At 46.9% G+C, this 18369-nt stretch overlaps 1 protein-coding gene across 1 annotated transcript in view; it reads right to left on the bottom strand.

Moving 5' to 3' along the window:
- adamts18 (ADAM metallopeptidase with thrombospondin type 1 motif, 18) overlaps nucleotides 1-18369 on the bottom strand; it is a 297899-nt gene that overhangs the window by 104239 nt on the left and 175291 nt on the right. Inside the window, exon 13 of the mRNA XM_070897035.1 lies at nucleotides 10437-10609. Coding sequence (XP_070753136.1) covers nucleotides 10437-10609 — 173 coding nt within the window. The remainder of the gene's footprint in view (nucleotides 1-10436; nucleotides 10610-18369) is intronic.

Here is an 18369-nt window from a genome sequence, read left to right as displayed (position 1 = left end):
CACTATCACCCAAAGTTATAATTCGTCCCAGTGAATGCTGCGGAACTGAATGAACAAGCGATGATTCTATTGAATGAGCCACTGGGATTACTGAGTATTACATCAGATATACAGCACAGAAACAGGCCATTCTGCCCAACCAGTAAATGCTTCATCCAAGCCCAGCATGGACAGCATACAGTATAGGTTTTGAGGCCCTTTAGCACACAGCCGTGTCTCAGTGGGTACCTCTCTCGCCCGAGTCAAAAGGTTATGGGTCCAAATCCCACTCCAGAGACTTGAGCACAAAAATTTCGGCTGACACTCCAGTGCAGTGCTGAGGCAGTGCTGCACTGTCGGAGGTGCTGTCTTTAGCATGAGATGTTAAACCGAGGCCCCATCTGCCCTCTCAGGTGGATGTAAAAGATCCCATGGCAATGTTTTCAAAGAGCAGCGGAGTTATCCCCAGTGTCCTGGCTAATATTTATGCCTCAATCAACATAACAAAAACAGATTATCTGGTCATTATCACGCTGCTGTTTGTGGGAGCTTGCTGTGTGCAAATTGGCTGCCGTGTTTCCTACATTATAGCAGTGACTACACTCCAAAAGTACTTAATTGGCTGTAAAGCACTTTGGGACGTCCAGTGGTCATGAAAGGCACTATATAAATGCAAGTCTTTCTTCTATCAGTAGGATGTATCTCCTTGTGCATTAAAAAACTACAAACATTGTTCAAACATATTGAAATATTAAGAAGCACATTGGGTGGAGGGTGGGTGGGGAAGAGGAGTGGGTGGAGGGTGGGTGGGGAAGAGGAGTGGGTCCATGTTCACCAATAGCCCAGGAAAATGAAAAAACATTAAGAAATTGCATTTCTGTAGCGCCTTTCATGACCTTGAGTCGTCCCAAAGCGCTTCACAGCCAATGATGTACTTTCTGAAGTGTAGCCACTGTTGTAATGTAGGAAGTGTGACAGGGGTAGCAGTGGCCAGAGGAAACTGCCGAAAGATAATTGGCAAAAAAGCCAGCAGTGATGTTTCTTTTATTATTAACGAACTGTTATGGCCTGGAATGCACTGCCTGAAAGAGTGGTGGCATCAGATTCGACAGTAACTTTCAAAAGGAAAAATTTGCAGGGCTATGGGGAAAGAGCAGGGAGTGAGGGGGCTGAGTGTCCCTCCTCCAGTGTTGTACGATTTCATTCCGTGCATCGCACATGTGTTTTTCTTGTCTGCTGGTCACTGTTTGTGCCAATCTCTGCTCAGGAAGTCTTGTGTATGTTGCAGGGAGCACGCACCAGTCAGACCGCAATCGCTAGATTCCAGGAGTGCACACTGCCACTGGTGCATTGGAAAGATGCTGAAGAGGAGTTGCTAAGTTCCCTCTGGGGTGCGTGCGACAAATTTTGCTGAAAAATTTTCAATGCAAGTACTTAAACATGAGAAAGAAGACCAAAAGGCTGACATGAAAGACAACAAAGGCATCCCAAAGCCCTTTACAGACAGTGAAATACTTTTTAAAGTGTAGTCACTGTTGTAATTTAGGAAACGCAGCAAGCAATTTGCGTACAGCAAGCTCCCACAAACAGCAATGTGATAATGACCAGATAATTTGTTTTTAGTTTTGTTGTTTGAGGGATAAATATTGGCCAGGACTGCTGGGCTAACTCCCTTGCTCTTCCGCAAATAGTGCCATGGGATCTTTTACGTCCATGTGAGAGAGCAGACGGAGCCTCGGTTTAACGTCTCATCTGAAAAACGGCACTTCTGCCAGTGCAGCACTCCCTCAGCACTGCACTGGAGTGTCAGCCTAGATTTTTGTGCTCAAGTCTCTGGAGTGGGACTTAAACCCACAACCTTCTGACTTAGAGGCGGGAGTGCTGTTCACTGAACCACAGCTGACACCAAAATGGCTCTTTACTCAAAGGGATCGATCCTGAACAAGTCCCCACAAAAATACCCTGCCCTCCCTGCAAACGAACTGGTGGGTTCCCCTGCACCACACAGGGAAATGACATCAGACTCGACAGCACGATGATGCTGTTCCTACTCTCCGCTTCTCAATCATGGGCTTTCAGCCGAGTGGTGGGCATTGGTGGCAGGCATCAGATCACAGCGAGACCCATGTCAACGCTGTGAGCGCACTTCGCCTTGTTATCAAAACGCCTGTTGAGAAAGACTCACATTTACAGAGTGCCTTTCACAACCTCGGGTCATCCCAAAAGCTAAGTACTTTTGAAGTGTAGTCGTTGTTGTAACATAGGAAATGCAGCAGCCAAGATGTGCACAGAAAAGTCCCACAAACAGCAGTGAGACTTTTAATATGATGTTGGTTGAGGTGCAAATATTGGGCAGGACACCGGGCAGAATTCCCCTGCTCCTCTTCAAAGAGTGCATGGGATTTTTTTACGTCTACCTGAGAGGCCAGACAGAGCTTTGGTTTAGAAACATAGAAACATAGAAAGTAGGTGCAGGAGCATCCCATTCAGTCCTTTGAGCCTGCACCACCATTCAATATGATCATGGCTGATCATGCAACTTCAGTACCCCATTCCTGCTTTCTCTCTATACCCCTTGATCCCTTTAGCCGTAAGGGCCACATCGAACTCCCTTTTGAATATATCTAACGAACTGGACTCAACAACTTTCTGTGGTAGAGAATTCCACAGGTTCACAATTCTCTGCATGAAGAAGTTTCTCCTCATCTCGGTCCTAAATGGCTTACCCCTTATCCTTAGACTGTGACCCCTGGTTCTGGACTTCCACAACATCGGGAACATTCTTCTTGCATCTAACCTGTCCAATTCCGTCAGAATTTTATATGTTTCGATGAGATCCCCTCTCATTCTTCTAAATTCCAAAGAATATAAGCCTAGTCGATCCAGTCTTTCTTCATATGTCAGTCCTGCCATCCTGGGAATCAGTCTGGTGAACCTTCGCTGCACTCTCTCAATAGCAAGAATGTCCTTCCTCAGATTAGGAGACCAAAACTGTACACACTATTCAAGGTGTGGCCTCACCAAGGCCCTGTACAACTGTAGTAAGACCTCCATGCTCCTATACTCAATTCCTCTCACTATGCAGGCCATCATGCCATTTGCCTTCTTCACCGCCTGTTGTACCTGCATGCCAACTTTCAATGACTGATGTACCATGACACCCAAGTCTCGTTGCACCTCCCCTTTTCCTAATCTGTCACCATTCAGATAATATTCTGCCTTCCTGTTTTTGCCACCAAAGTGGATAACCTCACATTTATCTACATTATTCTGCATCTGCCATGCATTTGCCCACTCACCTAACCTGTCCAAGTCAACCCACAGCCTCTTAGCATCCTCCTCACAGGTCACACTGTCACCCAGCTTAGTGTCATCTGCAAACTTGGAGATATTACATTCAATTCCTTCGTCTAAATCATTAATGTATATTGTAAACAGCTGGAGTCCCAGCACTGAACCTTGCAGTACCCCACTAGTCACTGCCTGCCATTCTGAAAAGGATCCGTTTATTCCTACTCTTTGCTTCCTGTCTGCCAACCAGTTCTCTATCCACGTCAATACATTACCCCCAATACCATGTGCTTTAATTTTGCACACCAATCTCTTATGTGGGACCTTGTCAAACACCTTTTGAAAGTCCAAATATACCACATCCACTGGTTCTCTCTTGTCCACTCTACTAGTTACATCCTCAAAAAATTCTAGAAGATTTGTCAAGCATGATTTCCCTTTCATAAATCCATGTTGACGTGGACCGATCTCGTCACTGCTTTCCAAATGCGTTGCTATTAACGTGTCATCCGACGTGTCATTTAATGTGGCATCCGAAAGACGGCACGTCTGACAGTGCAGCACTCCCTCAGTACTTCACTGAACTGTCAGCCTAGATTTTTGTGCTCAAGTCTCTGGAGTGGGACTTGAACACACAACCCTTTTGACTCAGAAGCAAGAGTGTTCACTAAGAAGCTGCCAGCTTCTATGTCACAGTTATTACTTATTTGACAGCCTATTGGGGAATTAAACAGGAGCCTGCATCACAGCGATTTTCCAGTCTGACTGGTAAAGCCTGTAAACTTGATTCAGGCTTGACAAGAGACACTCAACCCAGCAGTTAGATAGGGCTTTACAACATAGGAAAAGGCTATTCCATACATCGTGTCTGTGCCAACTCTTTGCAACAGCAAACCCAATGTCCCGCTCTCTTCCCATGACCCTGTATCTTCCTCTGCTTCAAATGCCGATTCGCTCTTACGGTAAAAGATGCAATGCTGTTGCCCTCGTCTACTTCATGTGGCAAAATATCTCCAACAACTCCACCCAAAGCTGTATCTTAGCTGGCAGAAATGTCAGCTCAGTGGGTAGCACTCTCGCATCTGAGTCAGAAAGTCGTGGGTTCAAGTCCCACCCCAGTGACTTGAGCACAAAAATCTAGGCTGACACTCCAGTGCAGTGCTGAGGGAGTGGTGCACTGCACTGTTGGACAGTCTCATCTCACTGTCAGATGAGACGTTAAACCAAGGCCCCGTCTGCTCTTTGACGTGGACTTGAAAGATCCCATGGCACTATTTTGAAGAAGAGCAGGGGAGATATCCCCAGTGTCCTGGCCCATATTTATCCCTCAATCAACATAACAAAAACAGATTATCTGGTCATTATCACATTGCTGTTTGTGAGAGCTTGCAGTGCGCAAATTGGCTGCCGCGTTTCCCACATTGCAACACTGCCATACACTGAGAGGAAGCAAAGGGCTAGAGTCCTGCTGGGCTGAAGATAAGACAGTGTCCATTCACAGCAGAGCATTAACTTATAGAGCATGTGTTAAAGTGAGGTCTTTTATCAGTACTCTCGGAATAAAATCAGAAATGGCCACCACGAATCCAATAATGTAGAACGTCCACAGGAACTGCAAGTCAATTAGAGCGTGATAGAGAACGTGTAATGGGAAGTTTCTGGAGCGAAGGTAGCAAATCATAGAATCTAAAATAAGCTCCAACCTTAAAAGATCCAAGCAATTAAATCGGTTAGTATGGCTCAAAGGACCTTATGAGGAGGGAGATTTATGGGGTTTTTTGTATAGCACCCTGCTGCAGATACTTGTTCTGGTCATCTCCCTGGACATTTCTTACCATCATACAGTATGTCAGAACACAGGAAGGTGGATGTGTATCAACTGTCATGTATGTATGCTTGGGTTTACTAGCCACCAGGTGACGCCACTGTCGGAGGTCATTGGACTGTGCACACGTGTGTGCGGCCAGGTATAAAAGGCCAGCCATCTTATAATGTAATCACTTTGGGCCCTAATAAGTAGCGCCAGGTTTGTACCTGTTCAGAGTTTACAGTATTCAGTCTAGCGAGTTATTACATACACAAGGACAATCACCGACAGGGTAAAATGCCCCATCTTCAATGACCTGCATTCTATGCACTACACAGCGCACTTGAATGTTGAATCCGGAAGCAAAAGTAATCAGAATATAAATGGCTGCAATCTGTTTGAAGGCAGAAAATTAAATCAAATGAGCCAAGCATTTTGAGTACAATCCTAAGTGGATGAAACATTTCACCACAGACACTCTCAATCCCAACCTGCAGAGCGATTTTCTGGGGCTATTTTCTCGAGAAGAAAGGTGAACTGATAGAGATCTTCAACATGATGAAGGGTTCAATAGGGCAGATATTTCCAGTTGTGGGGAGACCAAAACTCGGGGTCATCAATATAAGATAGTCCCCAATAAATCCAATAAGGAAGTCAGGAGACACTTCTTCACCCAGAGAGTGGTTAGAATGTGGAACTCATTAGCACAGGGAATAGTTGAGGTGACTAGCATCAATGCATTTAAAGAAAAGCTAGATAAATATGTCATGTATCTTACATTATTATATATAACTGTATCCTAACATGCTATACCCCGACACACAGACAAAACCGGGAGAACAGGCTCTCGACAGCAGGCAGAAGCCATCAAGGGCCACAGGAACGGCCGTTCACACCTCATCAACCCACAATGCGAGCAATCAACTACAAACTGAGAGAAGCTCAAGAGAGAACAGCCAGACGCAGCTCATTCTTTGGAAACAGTTTGAACAATGGAACAGGTCTATGCTGGAGGTTTGGGGGTGGGCACTCATCAAGGCGATGTCAATTTCAGCAGGCTGTTTGCAGAAATTGTGAATATATAGGGCATTTGGCCCGCATGTGCAAATAAACGGCAGCTCGGCTGGTATACGAATCGGATGGGTCGGAAAGCGGACCAGAAGATGGTGGGGACAGTACCCAGGACACCGATGTACAGCGGGTCAACACTATCAATGGCCGCTGCTCCTACAACAGGACACCTCCTATAATGATGAGGGTCCTACTCAACGGGATATCTGTCAACATGGAGCTGGATACGGGAGCGAGTCAATCTCTCATGGGCGCTCAACAATTTGAACAACTGTGTCCGCATAAAAGAGACAGACCAAAACTCACAAGGGTCGACACCAAACTAAGGACCTATACCAAAGAAATTGTACCAGTCCTCGGCAGCATCATGCTCTCTGTCTCACACACAAGGGACAGTGAACCGACTTCCCCTGTGGATTGTCCCCGGAGAACCCCCAGCACTGCTGGGGAGAAGCTGGCTGGCAAAACTAAACTGGAAATGGGATGATGTCCATGCCATGTCATTAGAGGAACGGACCTCCTGCTCAACAGTTATAAAGCGATTTCAACATCTCTTTCAGCCAAGTGTGGGCACTTTAAAAGGGGCCAAAGTCAAAATCTACATCACACAGGATGCTAGACCGGTCCATCACAAAGCCAGAGCTGTACTCTATGTGATCAGGGAAAAGATTGAACACGAACTAGACAGGCTTCTGCGGGAAGGCATTATTTCACCTGTGGAATTTAGCAACTGGGCAAGTCCCATCGTCCCAGTCATGAAGCCTGATGGATCCGTACGAATCTGTGGGGACTACAAATCTACCATAAACAGAGTCTCCCTACAGGACCAGTACCCGTTGCCCAGAGCGGAGGACTTATTTGTCACATTGGCTGGAGGTAAACTTTTCTCAAAATTAGACCTCTCATCTGCGTATATGACGCAAGAATTGACCGAGGAATCCAAGCTACTCACCACCATCAACATACATCGAGGCCTTTTCATGTACAATCGATGCCCATTTGGCATCAGGTCAGCAGCTGCCATATTCCAGCGCAACATGGAGAGTCTGCTCAAGTCCATCCCGGGGACGGTTGTATTTCAAGACGACATACTTATCAGGGACACCGACTCCCATCTCCGTAATTTGGAGGAAGTACTAAAGCGGTTGGATCTGGTAGGCCCACGAGTCAAGAAATCCAAGTGCCTGTTTCTCGCACCCGAGGTTGAATTTTTGAGCAGAAGGATTGCCGCTGATGGAATCCGCCCAACAGAGTCCAAAACAGAAGCAATTCGCCTGGCACCCAGGCCCCGGAATGTCTCAGAACTGCGCACCTTTCTCGGGCTACTCAATTACTTTGGGAACTTTATGCAGAACTTAAGCACGCTGCTGGAGCCTCTCCACGTGCTACTCAGGAAGGGAGCGATTGGTTTTGGGGGGCGCCCAGGAACGCGCCTTCAATAAGGCATGCAACCTTCTGTGTTCCAACAGTGTTTTAACTTTCTTTGACCCAGGTAAAAAGCTAGTTCTCACATGCGATGCATCAGCGTATGGGGTCGGGTGCGTTTTGCAACATGTCAATAGTGCGGGCAAATTACAACCCATAGCTTATGCCTCCAGGTCACTTTCGCGGGCAGAACGCGGGTACGGAATGGTAGAGAAGGAGGTGCTCGCGTGCGTGTACGGTGTCAAAAAGATGCACCAATATCTTTTCGGGGCCAAGTTCACATTAGAAACCGACCACAAGCCCCTCACATCCCTCCTATCCAAGAGCAAGGCAATAAATGCCAACGCCTTGCCGCGAATTCAACGGTGGGCACTCATGCTGGCGTCCTAGGACTATACCATAAGGCACAGACCAGGCAGAGACAACTGTGCCGACGCGCTCAGCAGGCTACCCCTGGCAACCACGGAAGGGTCTGACTAACAGGACTGTGAGATAGTCATGGCAATCAATGCCTTTGAGTCCACAGGTTCGCCCATGACGGCTCGCCAAATCAGAGCCTGGACGGCCAGCGACCCCACGTTATCCTTAGTAAAAAGATGTGTCCTAACCCGTGACTGGGCAGAGGCTCGCGATGCCTGCCCTGAGGAATTAAAACCCTTTCACAGGCGCATGCATGAGCTATCACTACAAGCAGACTGCCTGATGTGGGGCAGCTGAGTAGTCATGCCTCTGCGAGGCAGAGAGGCATTTGTCCGGGAGCTCCACCGTGAGCACCCGGGGATCGTTCTCATAAAGGCCATAGCCAGATCCCACGTCTGGTGGCCTGGTATTGACGTGGACTTGGAGCTCTGCATCAGAAGGTGCACCATTTGTGCCCAACTCAGCAATGCCCCAGGGAGGCTCCACTGAGCCCCTGGCCCTGGCCTACCAAACCGTGGTCGCAGGTGCACGTAGACTATGCGGGCCCATTCATGGGCAAAATGTTCCTCATAGTTGTAGATGCATTTTCAAAGTGGATCGAATGCACCATTTTAAACTCGAGCAAAACCTCCACCACTGTGGAGAGCCTCGCATGTTTGCAACGTACGGAAACCCTGACATATTGGTGTGACAATGGTCCGTGCTTCACCAGCGCAGAATTCCAAGACTTTATAATTGACCACGGCATAAATCACGTCAAGACGGCCAAGCGGAGAGAGCAGTGCAAATCATTAAACAAGGCATGCTTAAAATCCAAGGTCCCACGCTGCAGGGTCGCCTGTCGCGACTGCTGCTGGCATACAGATCTCGTCCGCACTCACTGACTGGGATTCCCCCCCGCGCAACTGTTGATGAAAAGGACTTTAAAAACAAGGCTCTCATTAATCCTCCCAGACATGCACGAAATCGTTGAGGCAAAGCGCCGTAAGCTGACTGAGTACCATGACAGAAATTCGAGGGGGAGATGGAATGAGATAGGGGACAAAATATTTGTACTAAACTATGGCAGGGGTCCCAAATGGCTTGCAGGGACAGTAACGGGCAAGGAAGGAAACAGGCTACTGGTAGTACAAATGGACAATGGCAAAACCTGCCGGAGGCATGTAGACCAAGTCAAAAGCAGATTTACCAACAACACTGCGGAACCAGAGGCAGACTACAATGTGGAACTCGCACCACACCTGGTGGACAGACAGAGGGAACAACCTGAGGAAAGGGCAATCCCAACAGACAGCCCAGGCGAGTCAACAACAATCACACCAATCGAAACAGACAGCCCAGGCGAAATACCAGCAACCACACCCAAAGAAAAACAGACACCAAGGCAAACAACTGAACCACAACTCAGACGCTCCACGCGAGAGCGTAGACCACCTGAAAGGCTGAACCTATAAAGACAATAAGATCTTGGGGGAGGGTGTTGTCATGTATCTTACATTATTATATATAACTGTATCCTAACATGCTATACATGACTGTAATAAGATATGACCTGTAACCACCAGCATACCTTACCACCAGGGGTGCACTTGCAAGGGACAGGTATATAAGGACAGGTCTCAGGCAAGTGCAGCATTCCAGAGCTGTGAAATAAAGGTGCAGGTCCAGAGTGACATTGACTTCACTACATGCCTCGTGTGAATCTGTACTGAGGGGACAGGACTTTACAAAACACATGAGGGAGCAAGGAATAGATGCTACGATGATGGGGTGAGATGAAGCAGGGTGGGAGGAGACTCGTGTGGAGCATCAACACCGGCATGGACCAGTTGGGCCGAATGGACTGTTTCTGTGCAGTGGGATTCTGTTTACTGCCCCAGTCTTTGGATTGGGGGGCAGTTCGAGACTCGCTTGCCCCCGCTTTCCCCTTCCTAAATAGAATAATAGAAATTTACAGCATGGAAGGAGGCTGGCCGACAAAGAGCTATCCAGCCTAATCCCACTTTCCAGCTCTTGGTCCGTAATCCAAGTACTTTTTAAATGTTGTGAAGGTGCCTCTACCACCCTTTCAGGCAGTGAGTTCCAGACCCCCACCACCCTCTGGGTGAAGAAATTTCCCCTCAAATCCCCTCTAAACCTCCCCCAATTACTTTAAATCTATGCCCTCTGGTTGTTGACCCCTCTGCTAAGAGAAATAGGTCCTTCCTATCCACACTATCTACGCCCCTCATAATTTTATACACCTCAATAAGGTCTCCCCTCAGCCTCCTCTGTTTCAAAGAAAACAACCCCAGCCTATCCAATCTTTCCTCATAGCTAAAATTCTCCAGTCCTGGCAACATCCTCGTAAATCTCCTCCGTACCCTTTCCAGTGCAATCACATCTTTCCTGTAATGTGGTGAGCAGAACTGCAGACAGGAGGCTTCCACATTCAAATATTTACCATCGACCTTTGTGTAGGGTTTCCACTTGTAGTACCATCCCCTGAAGGGCTTGCTGTTGTACTCTGCGCATTGCTGAGCTCGAAACATGACACGCTTGTCTTGACAAGCCTGGATGTTGCACATCTGATAGATCCGGTTGGAGCCGGGGCAGAACTTCCCTCCGTACTGAGGCCTGAGGAACAGAAAGAGGACAAGCCCGAGAGCCACTCAGAACACGACGTCCAACTTATTCCGACGTAAGAACATAAGAAATAGGAGCCGGAGTCGGCCATTTGGCCCCTCGAGCCTGCTCCGTCATTCAATAAGATCATGGCTGATCTGATCATGGACTCAGCTCCACTTCCCCGCCCGCTCCCCATAATCCTCGAGTCTCATCGCCGAGAGCATTCAGAGCCAAGCGCAAGCAGCGGGAGGACCGTGCAGCAAACCAGGCTCCCCGCCTACCCGTCCCCTCAACCACTGTCTGTCCCACCTGTGACAGAGACTGTGTTCTCGTATTGGACTGTACAGCCACCTAAGAACTCATGCTAAGAGTGGAAGCAAGTCTTCCTCGATTCCGAGGGACTACCTATGATGATGATTCCCTTATCGCTGAAAAATCTGTCTATCTCCGTCTTAAATATATTCATTGACCCAGCCTCCACAGCTCTCTGGGGCAGAGAATTCCACAGAATTACAGCCCTCTGAGAGAAAAAATTCCTCCTCATCTCAGTTTTAAATGGGCGGCCCCTTATTCTGAGACTAAGTCGCCTAGTCTTAGTTTCCCCATGAGTGGGAATATCCTCTCTGCATCCACCTTGTCAAACCCCCTCATTGTCTTTTCCGTTTTGATAAGATCACCTCTCCTTCTTCTGAACTCCGATGAGTATTGGCCCAACCTACTTAACCTACAGTTCAAAGGAAAAGTTAATCAACCACAGGCAAGCTCAACATCCACAAGCATTGATATTTAATTTGTTGCTTTTTTTAATGTTACCAATTCTCCCCCTGCCCCACTCACCCTGCTCCCGCCCAATCTCCTCACAGTCTCGGCAGGCTCTTGAGATTTGGTTTCACCGTTGCCAGTTCCTCCAGTATCTCACCCTAAGAACCATTATTCATTGGTGAACCTCGATAACGTACATCGGTGGGCTACACCACAGCAAAGCCCTATCCTCTCAGTCTATCCATGTAAATTCAGTTCCATGGACAGACTGGAGAAGCTGGGGTTGTTCTCCTTAGAGCAGAGGAGGTTGAGAGGAGATTTGAAAGTGGTGTTCAAAATCATGAGGGATCTGGACAGAGTAGATAGAGAGAAACTGTTCCCATTGGCGGAAGGGTCGAGAACCAGAGGACACAGATTTAAGGTGATTGGCAGAAGAGCCAAAGGCGACATGAGGAAAAACTTTTTTTACACAGTGAGTGGTTAGGATCTGGAATGCACTGCCTGAAAGGGTGAAGGAGACAGATTCAATTGTGGCTTTCAAAAGGGAGTTGGATAAGTACCCGAAGGAGAAATATTTGCAGGGCTACGGGGAAAGTGTGAGGGAGTGGGACTAGCTGAAGTGCCTTTACATAGAGCCGGCACGGGCTTGACGGGCTGAATGATCTCCTTCTGTGCTGTAACTATTCACTGTGTCAGCTGTTGCTCAGTGGGTAGCACTCTCACGTCTTGAGGCAGAAGGTTGTTTGATTGAGTGCGACTCCAGGGACTTGAGCATAAGGTCTAGGCTGATACTCCAATGCAGTACTGAGGGAGCGCTACACTGTGGGAAGCGTCACCCTATCTGATGAAACGGTAAACCGAGACCCCTTCTGCCCTGTCACATGGCCATAAGTAAGCCCAGGGCAGTATGTCAAAGAAGAGCAGGGAGGTTCTGTCCCAGTGACCTGGTCAATATTTAACCCTCAATCAACATCACGAAAACAGATTATCTGGTCATTAAGAACATTAGAATTAGGAGCAGATGTAGGCCATATGGCCCCTCGAGCCTGCTCCGCCATTCAATAAGATCATGGCTGACCTACAACCTTAACACCACTTTCCTGCCCTATCCCCATATCCCTAGATTGCCCAAAATTCTATCGATCTCGATGACTGAGCATCCACAGCGCTTTGGCGTGGAGAATTCCAAAGGTTAACAATCCTCTGAGTGAATAAGTTTCTCCTCATCTCAGTCCTAAATGGCCTACCCCTTATCCTAAGACTGTGTCTCCTGGTTCTGGACTTCCCCAACATCGGGAACATTCTACTCGCATCTAACCTGTCCAGTCCTGTCAGAATCTTGTATGTTTCTATGAGATCCCCTCTCATCCTTCTAAACTCCAATGTATAAAGGACCAGTTGATCCAGTCACTCCTCATATGTCAGTCCAGCCATCCTGGGAATCAGTCTGGTGAACCTTCGCTGCACTCCCTCAATAGCAAGAACGTCCTTCCTCAGATTAGGAGACCAAAACGGAACACAATATTCCAGGTGAGGCCTCACCAAGGCCCTGTACAACTGCAGTAAGACCTCCCTGCTCCTATACTCAAGTCCCCTAGCTATGAAGGCCAACATACCATTTGCTTTCTTTACCGCCTGCTGTACCTGTATGCCAACTTTCAATGAATGATGAACCATGACACCCAGGTCTCTTTGCACCTCCCCTTTTCCTAATCTGCCATCATTCAGATATATTCTGTCTTCGCGTTTTTGCCCCCAAAGTGGATAACCTCATATTTATCCACATTATACTGCATCTGCCATGCATTTGCCCACTCACCTAACCTGTCTACGTCACCCTGCAGCCTCTTAGCGTCCCCCTCACAGCTCACACCGCCACCCAGTTTAGTGTCACCTGCAAACAAAGCTCCCAGTGTGAATTTAATCAGGGGAGAGAATGTCTTGAGAAGGGAGAATAAAAGGCCCAAAGATTTGGGCCGGACCCCATGAGGTTTGGAAAAGAAAACACGGTGGTGGTTCACTGCCTGGATAAGGAGATGCGAGCTTGGGATATCATCCAGGCGGTACATGAGGACTGCAATGAGGGAAGTTGCTTTGCTTGCCAATCAAAGCTGAATGTTGGATTCGAGGTGACGGTCAGTGGCCGGGAGGAGGTGGAAAGACTTTTACTGAGCCTGAAGGTTGGTGAGAAGTACTTGGATATATCTTTGCTGTATTCCGAAGAGGTGGTAGTTTCATTCTTAAACCTGTCGGTTTATGTTGAAGAATATGTGCTCATAAAAAAGTTGGAGTTGTGGGACATTAAACTTTGCTCAGTAATAAAGAGGATATACTATCCAGGAACGCGGCAACCCGAACATAGAAACATAGAAAATAGGTGCAGGAGTAGGCCATTCGGCCCTTCGAGCCTGCAGCACCATTCAATAAGATCATGGCTGATCATTCACCTCAGTACCCCTTTTCTGCTTTCTCTCCATACCCCTTGATCCCTTTAGCCGTAAGGGGCCACATCTAGCTCCCTTTTGAATATATCCAACGAACTGGCTTCAACAACTCTCAGCGGTAGGGAATTCCACAGGTTAACAACTCTCTGAGTGAAGAAGTTTCTCTTCATCTCAGTCCTAAATGGCTTACCCCTTATCCTTAGACTGTGTCCCCTGGTTCTGGACTTCACCAACATCGGGAACATTCTTCCTGTATCTTACCTGTCCAGTCCCGTCAGAATTTTATATGTTTCTATGAGATCCCCTCTCATCCTTCGAAACTCCAGTGAATACAGGCCCAGTCGATCCAGTCTCTCCTCCCCGTTATGTTAATGTGCAGTTCCCAGAGGGGGTGCAGTCATTATCCTACAGCATGAAATTCGAGACAACGGAAGGAGTGCGGTGCTTCCATGTTCTGCATGATAACCAGGTGAAGGTTTGCTATTACTGTCTTGGACACGACTATTTATTAAGAAGCTGTCCAGACCTGTACTGTTATAACTGTGGCAAGTCTGGTCACATCGCTCGGAACTGCAGGGCGCTGTGAGTGTACGGCAGAAGGAAGCCCCTTGAGCGATGAGGAGATGGGAGAAGGAGCAGGAGGTGTGAGCGGAGTGGCCAGAAGAGTGGAGCAGGCGGAGGACACAGCCGCCGAACGGAATGAGGAAAGAGTGCAAGAAGAAGCAGAAAATTGCGGAGCAGAAAACAGGATGGAGATGGTGTACGGTGGAAAAAGACAAAGTCAGCAGAGGACATCACGGCTTAGGGACAGAGTCAAGCCATAATATGGCTCGCCTTCAGGTGTCCATGGGGGGGGAGCAGAGGCGGGTGCGGGGTGCATGGTAAATGTAAGTATTCCGAAGAGAGACAGGGAGTTGTACATCTTGGGGAGCAGGAGGGGGCAAGACCAGAAGAGGGTGCAAGAGGCAGGAGCCTTAAAGGGGCAGGGGGAGACAAAGATGCCAAAATGGAACAAGATGGATGGAGATGCGCCATTGTCCCAGAGAGGGAAGAAACGGGGAGCAAGGGTCAGCGGTGGAGGTGAGGCCAAAGGGAATGGCACTGTTGGAGAAATCATGTTAGCAGGGGGACTCTCTAAGGGAGATTCTGCATCTGACAGGGAGCAGGGATGGGAGATAAGAGCTCGAGAGTGAGGAGTCAGAGGAGAAAGGAGACATGGAACTGGAGGGGGGCATCATGTGGAAAGGGAACGGTTAGTGAGGGGAAGAAGGAGGGAGAAGGGGCAGTTCTGTGGTCTAAATTTAATGTAAGGAAGATGCTGAAATTGCGGGGAAGGTTCAAACAGGAGGTGAAAAAGAGCCGGAGGCTGCAGGAGAAAGCAACAGCTGCCCAAAAAGTTGGGAAGGAACATGAGAAGAGAGAAGGGCCAGACATTAAATGATGATGGGGGGATTATCAGGCACACTTCTTTTATTAGGAGCAATGATTACATTAGTCTCGATTAATGTGAACGGACTGAGGGGGGAGAAGAAATTGCAGCAGTTGTTGCAGTGTTTTAAAGGCACTGACCTGTTGTGTCCACAAGAAACCTTTTGGGATGAGGATATCCTTGAAAGGGTTTGGAAGGGAGAAATATTTGCAAGTTGCGCAAATAATAACCATAGACGGGTGGCTGTTTTAGTGAATTCGTCCATGAAAGAGAATGTTGCATTGGTGGACAAGGACCCTGAGGGGAGAGACAAATGGAGTAATTGAATTGTGATCTCTTTAATATCTATGTGCTGAAAGGCCACTGCAAGCATCGTGAGTTTCTTCGGTGGTTATTCACAAAAGTGGCAGAGGCAGGAAACCCTTGTACAGTGGGGGATTTTAATGTTTTTTTATCTCGGATGGACATTTCAGTCCAGATGACCTTTAAAGGTGATAACTCCAGAGAGATGATTGTAAAAATTATGGCAAATTTAAATTTGAGAGACTTATGGAGGGATCGGAACCCCTTAAAAAGGGAGTTCTCCAGAAGAGGTTTTGAGGGATGTTTTAAAACAGCCGAGTAGATTTTGTGTTAATGCGGGAAAGGTTACGTTCTGAGGTGATGGAGATTTATTATAAAAAAGTATTTTTTAGTGACCATTCGGCTTTGGTTCTTAAAATTAGGAACAGCAGAGTTAAGATCGGTCCAGGGGTGTGGATTTTAAACAATCAGTACCTGAAAGAAATTGCTTTTAAAGAAGGGATTTTAAAAATAATAAAGAATGCTCGGAAGGAACTTTTATTCTTGAAAGAAAAAAAAGAGTTTGGTGGGACAATTTTAAATATGAGATTAAAGTTTTTTTCGGTATGTTATAGAAACATAGAAACATAGAAAATAGGTGCAGGAGTAGGCCATTTGGCCCCTCGAGCCTGCACCGCCATTCAATAAGATCATGGCTGATCGTAGTGAGAAAGAAAGAACAACAGCTAACCGGCATCAAGAAGAGAATATAAACAGAAGATTTACAGATATCTGTAAAGCAGTTGACGGAGGGGATAAGGGAGCAGACACTAAGTGGGTGGTTTTAAGGGACGAGTGGGAATTCTTGCAAGCTGAAAAATGCAAGGGGGCCATTCTCCACACAAAGGTTAAAGATGCATTGGAGGGAGAAAGATGCACTCGATGTTTTCTGGAGCAAGAGAAGTTGCGACAAAGGTTATTATTAATTGGAGAGTTGAAGGTTGGGAAAAGATCATTAATGAAAGTGGGATAATGGAGGCGGCCAGTAGCTTTTATCAAGAGTTGTATGCAAAAGAAGACATTTCCAAATTGGCGATGGAGAAGGTTAGTGCTTTTATTGAAGGAGGTTTAAAGGAGGATGAGAGAAGCACGTGTGACAAAGATGTAGGATTAGCGGAAATAAAAGTAGCAATAACTGGAATGAAGGGGGAAAGCCCAGGGTCGGATGGATTAAGAGCAGAATTTTATAAAGAATTCTTATGGGTTTTCAGTTCAATGGTCTTGGAGGTTTGGAAGGAGATTAATACTGAGGGAAGCCTGGCCCCATCGATGAGGCGAGGTAGCATAAGCTTAGCTTATAAAAATAAGGGGGATAGAGGGATCTGAAGAATTGGAGGCCCATCACGTTATTAAATGTTGATTATAAGAACATAAGAACATAAGAATTAGGAACAGGAGTAGGCCATCTAGCCCCTCGAGCCTGCTCCGCCATTCAACAAGATCATGGCTGATCTGGCCGTGGACTCAGCTCCACTTACCCGCCCGCTCCCCGTAACCTTTAATTCCCTTATTGGTTAAAAATCTATGTATCTGTGATTTGAATACATTCAATGAGCTAGCCTCAACTGCTTCCTTGGGCAGAGAATTCCACAGATTCACAACCCTCTGGGAGAAGAAATTCCTTCTCAACTCGATTTTGAGGCTGTGCACCCTACCAGTGGAAACAACCTCACTGCCTCTATCTTGTCTATCCCTTTCATTATTTTAAATGTTTCTATAAGATCACCCCTCATCCTACTAAACTCCAACGAGTAAAGACCCAGACTACTCAATCTATCATCATAAGTTAACCCCCTCATCTCCGGAATCAGCCTAGTGAATCGTCTCTGTACCCGCTCCAAAGCTAGTATATCCTTCCTTAAGTAAGGTGACCAAAACTGCACGCAGTACTCCAGGTGCAGCCTCACTAATACCCTATACAGTTGCAGAAGGACCTCCCTGCTTTTGTACCCCATCTCTCTCGCAATGAAGGCCAACATTCCATTCGCCTTCCTGATTACCTGCTGCACCTGCAAACTAACCTTTTGGGATTCATGCACAAGGACCCCCAGGTCCCTCTGCACCGCAGCATGTTGTAATTTCTCCACATTCAAATAACATTCCCTTTTACTGTTTTTTTTCCCCAAGGGAGATGACCTCACATTTTCCGACATTGTATTCCATCTGCCAAACCTTAGCCCATTCGCTTAACCTATCTAAATCTCTTTGCAGCCTCTCTGTGTCCTCAACACAACCCGCTTTCCCACTAATCTTTGTGTCATCTGCAAATTTAGTTACACTACACTCTGTCCCCTCTTCCAGGTCATCTATGTATATTTTAAACAGTTGTGGTCCCAGCACAGATCCCTGTGGCACACCACTAACCACCGATTTCCAAACCGAAAAGGACCCATTTATCCCAACTCTCTGCTTTCTGTTAGCCAGCCAATTCTCTATCTATGCTAATACATTTCCTCTGACTCCGCGTACCTTTATCTTCTGCAGTAACCTTTTGTGTGGCACCTTATCGAATGCCTTTTGGAAATCTAAACACACCACATCCATCGATACACATCTATCCACCATGCTCGTTATATCCTCAAAGAATTCCAGTAAATTAGTTAAACATGATTTCCCCTTCATGAATCCATGTTCTGTCTGCTTGATTGCACTATTCCGATCTAGAGATCCCGCTATTTCTTCCTTAATGATAGCTTCAAACATTTTCCTCACTACAGATGTTAAACTAACTGGCCGAAAGTTACCTGCCTTTTGTCTGCCCCCTTTTTTTAAACAAAGGCGTTACATTAGCT

The sequence above is a fragment of the Pristiophorus japonicus genome, chromosome 13 (genome assembly GCF_044704955.1).
Source record: "Pristiophorus japonicus isolate sPriJap1 chromosome 13, sPriJap1.hap1, whole genome shotgun sequence".
In the NCBI taxonomy this organism is placed as follows: Eukaryota; Metazoa; Chordata; class Chondrichthyes; family Pristiophoridae; genus Pristiophorus; species Pristiophorus japonicus.
Note: the sequence above shows the minus strand (reverse complement) of the source record. Positions and strands in the feature narration are given on the sequence as shown.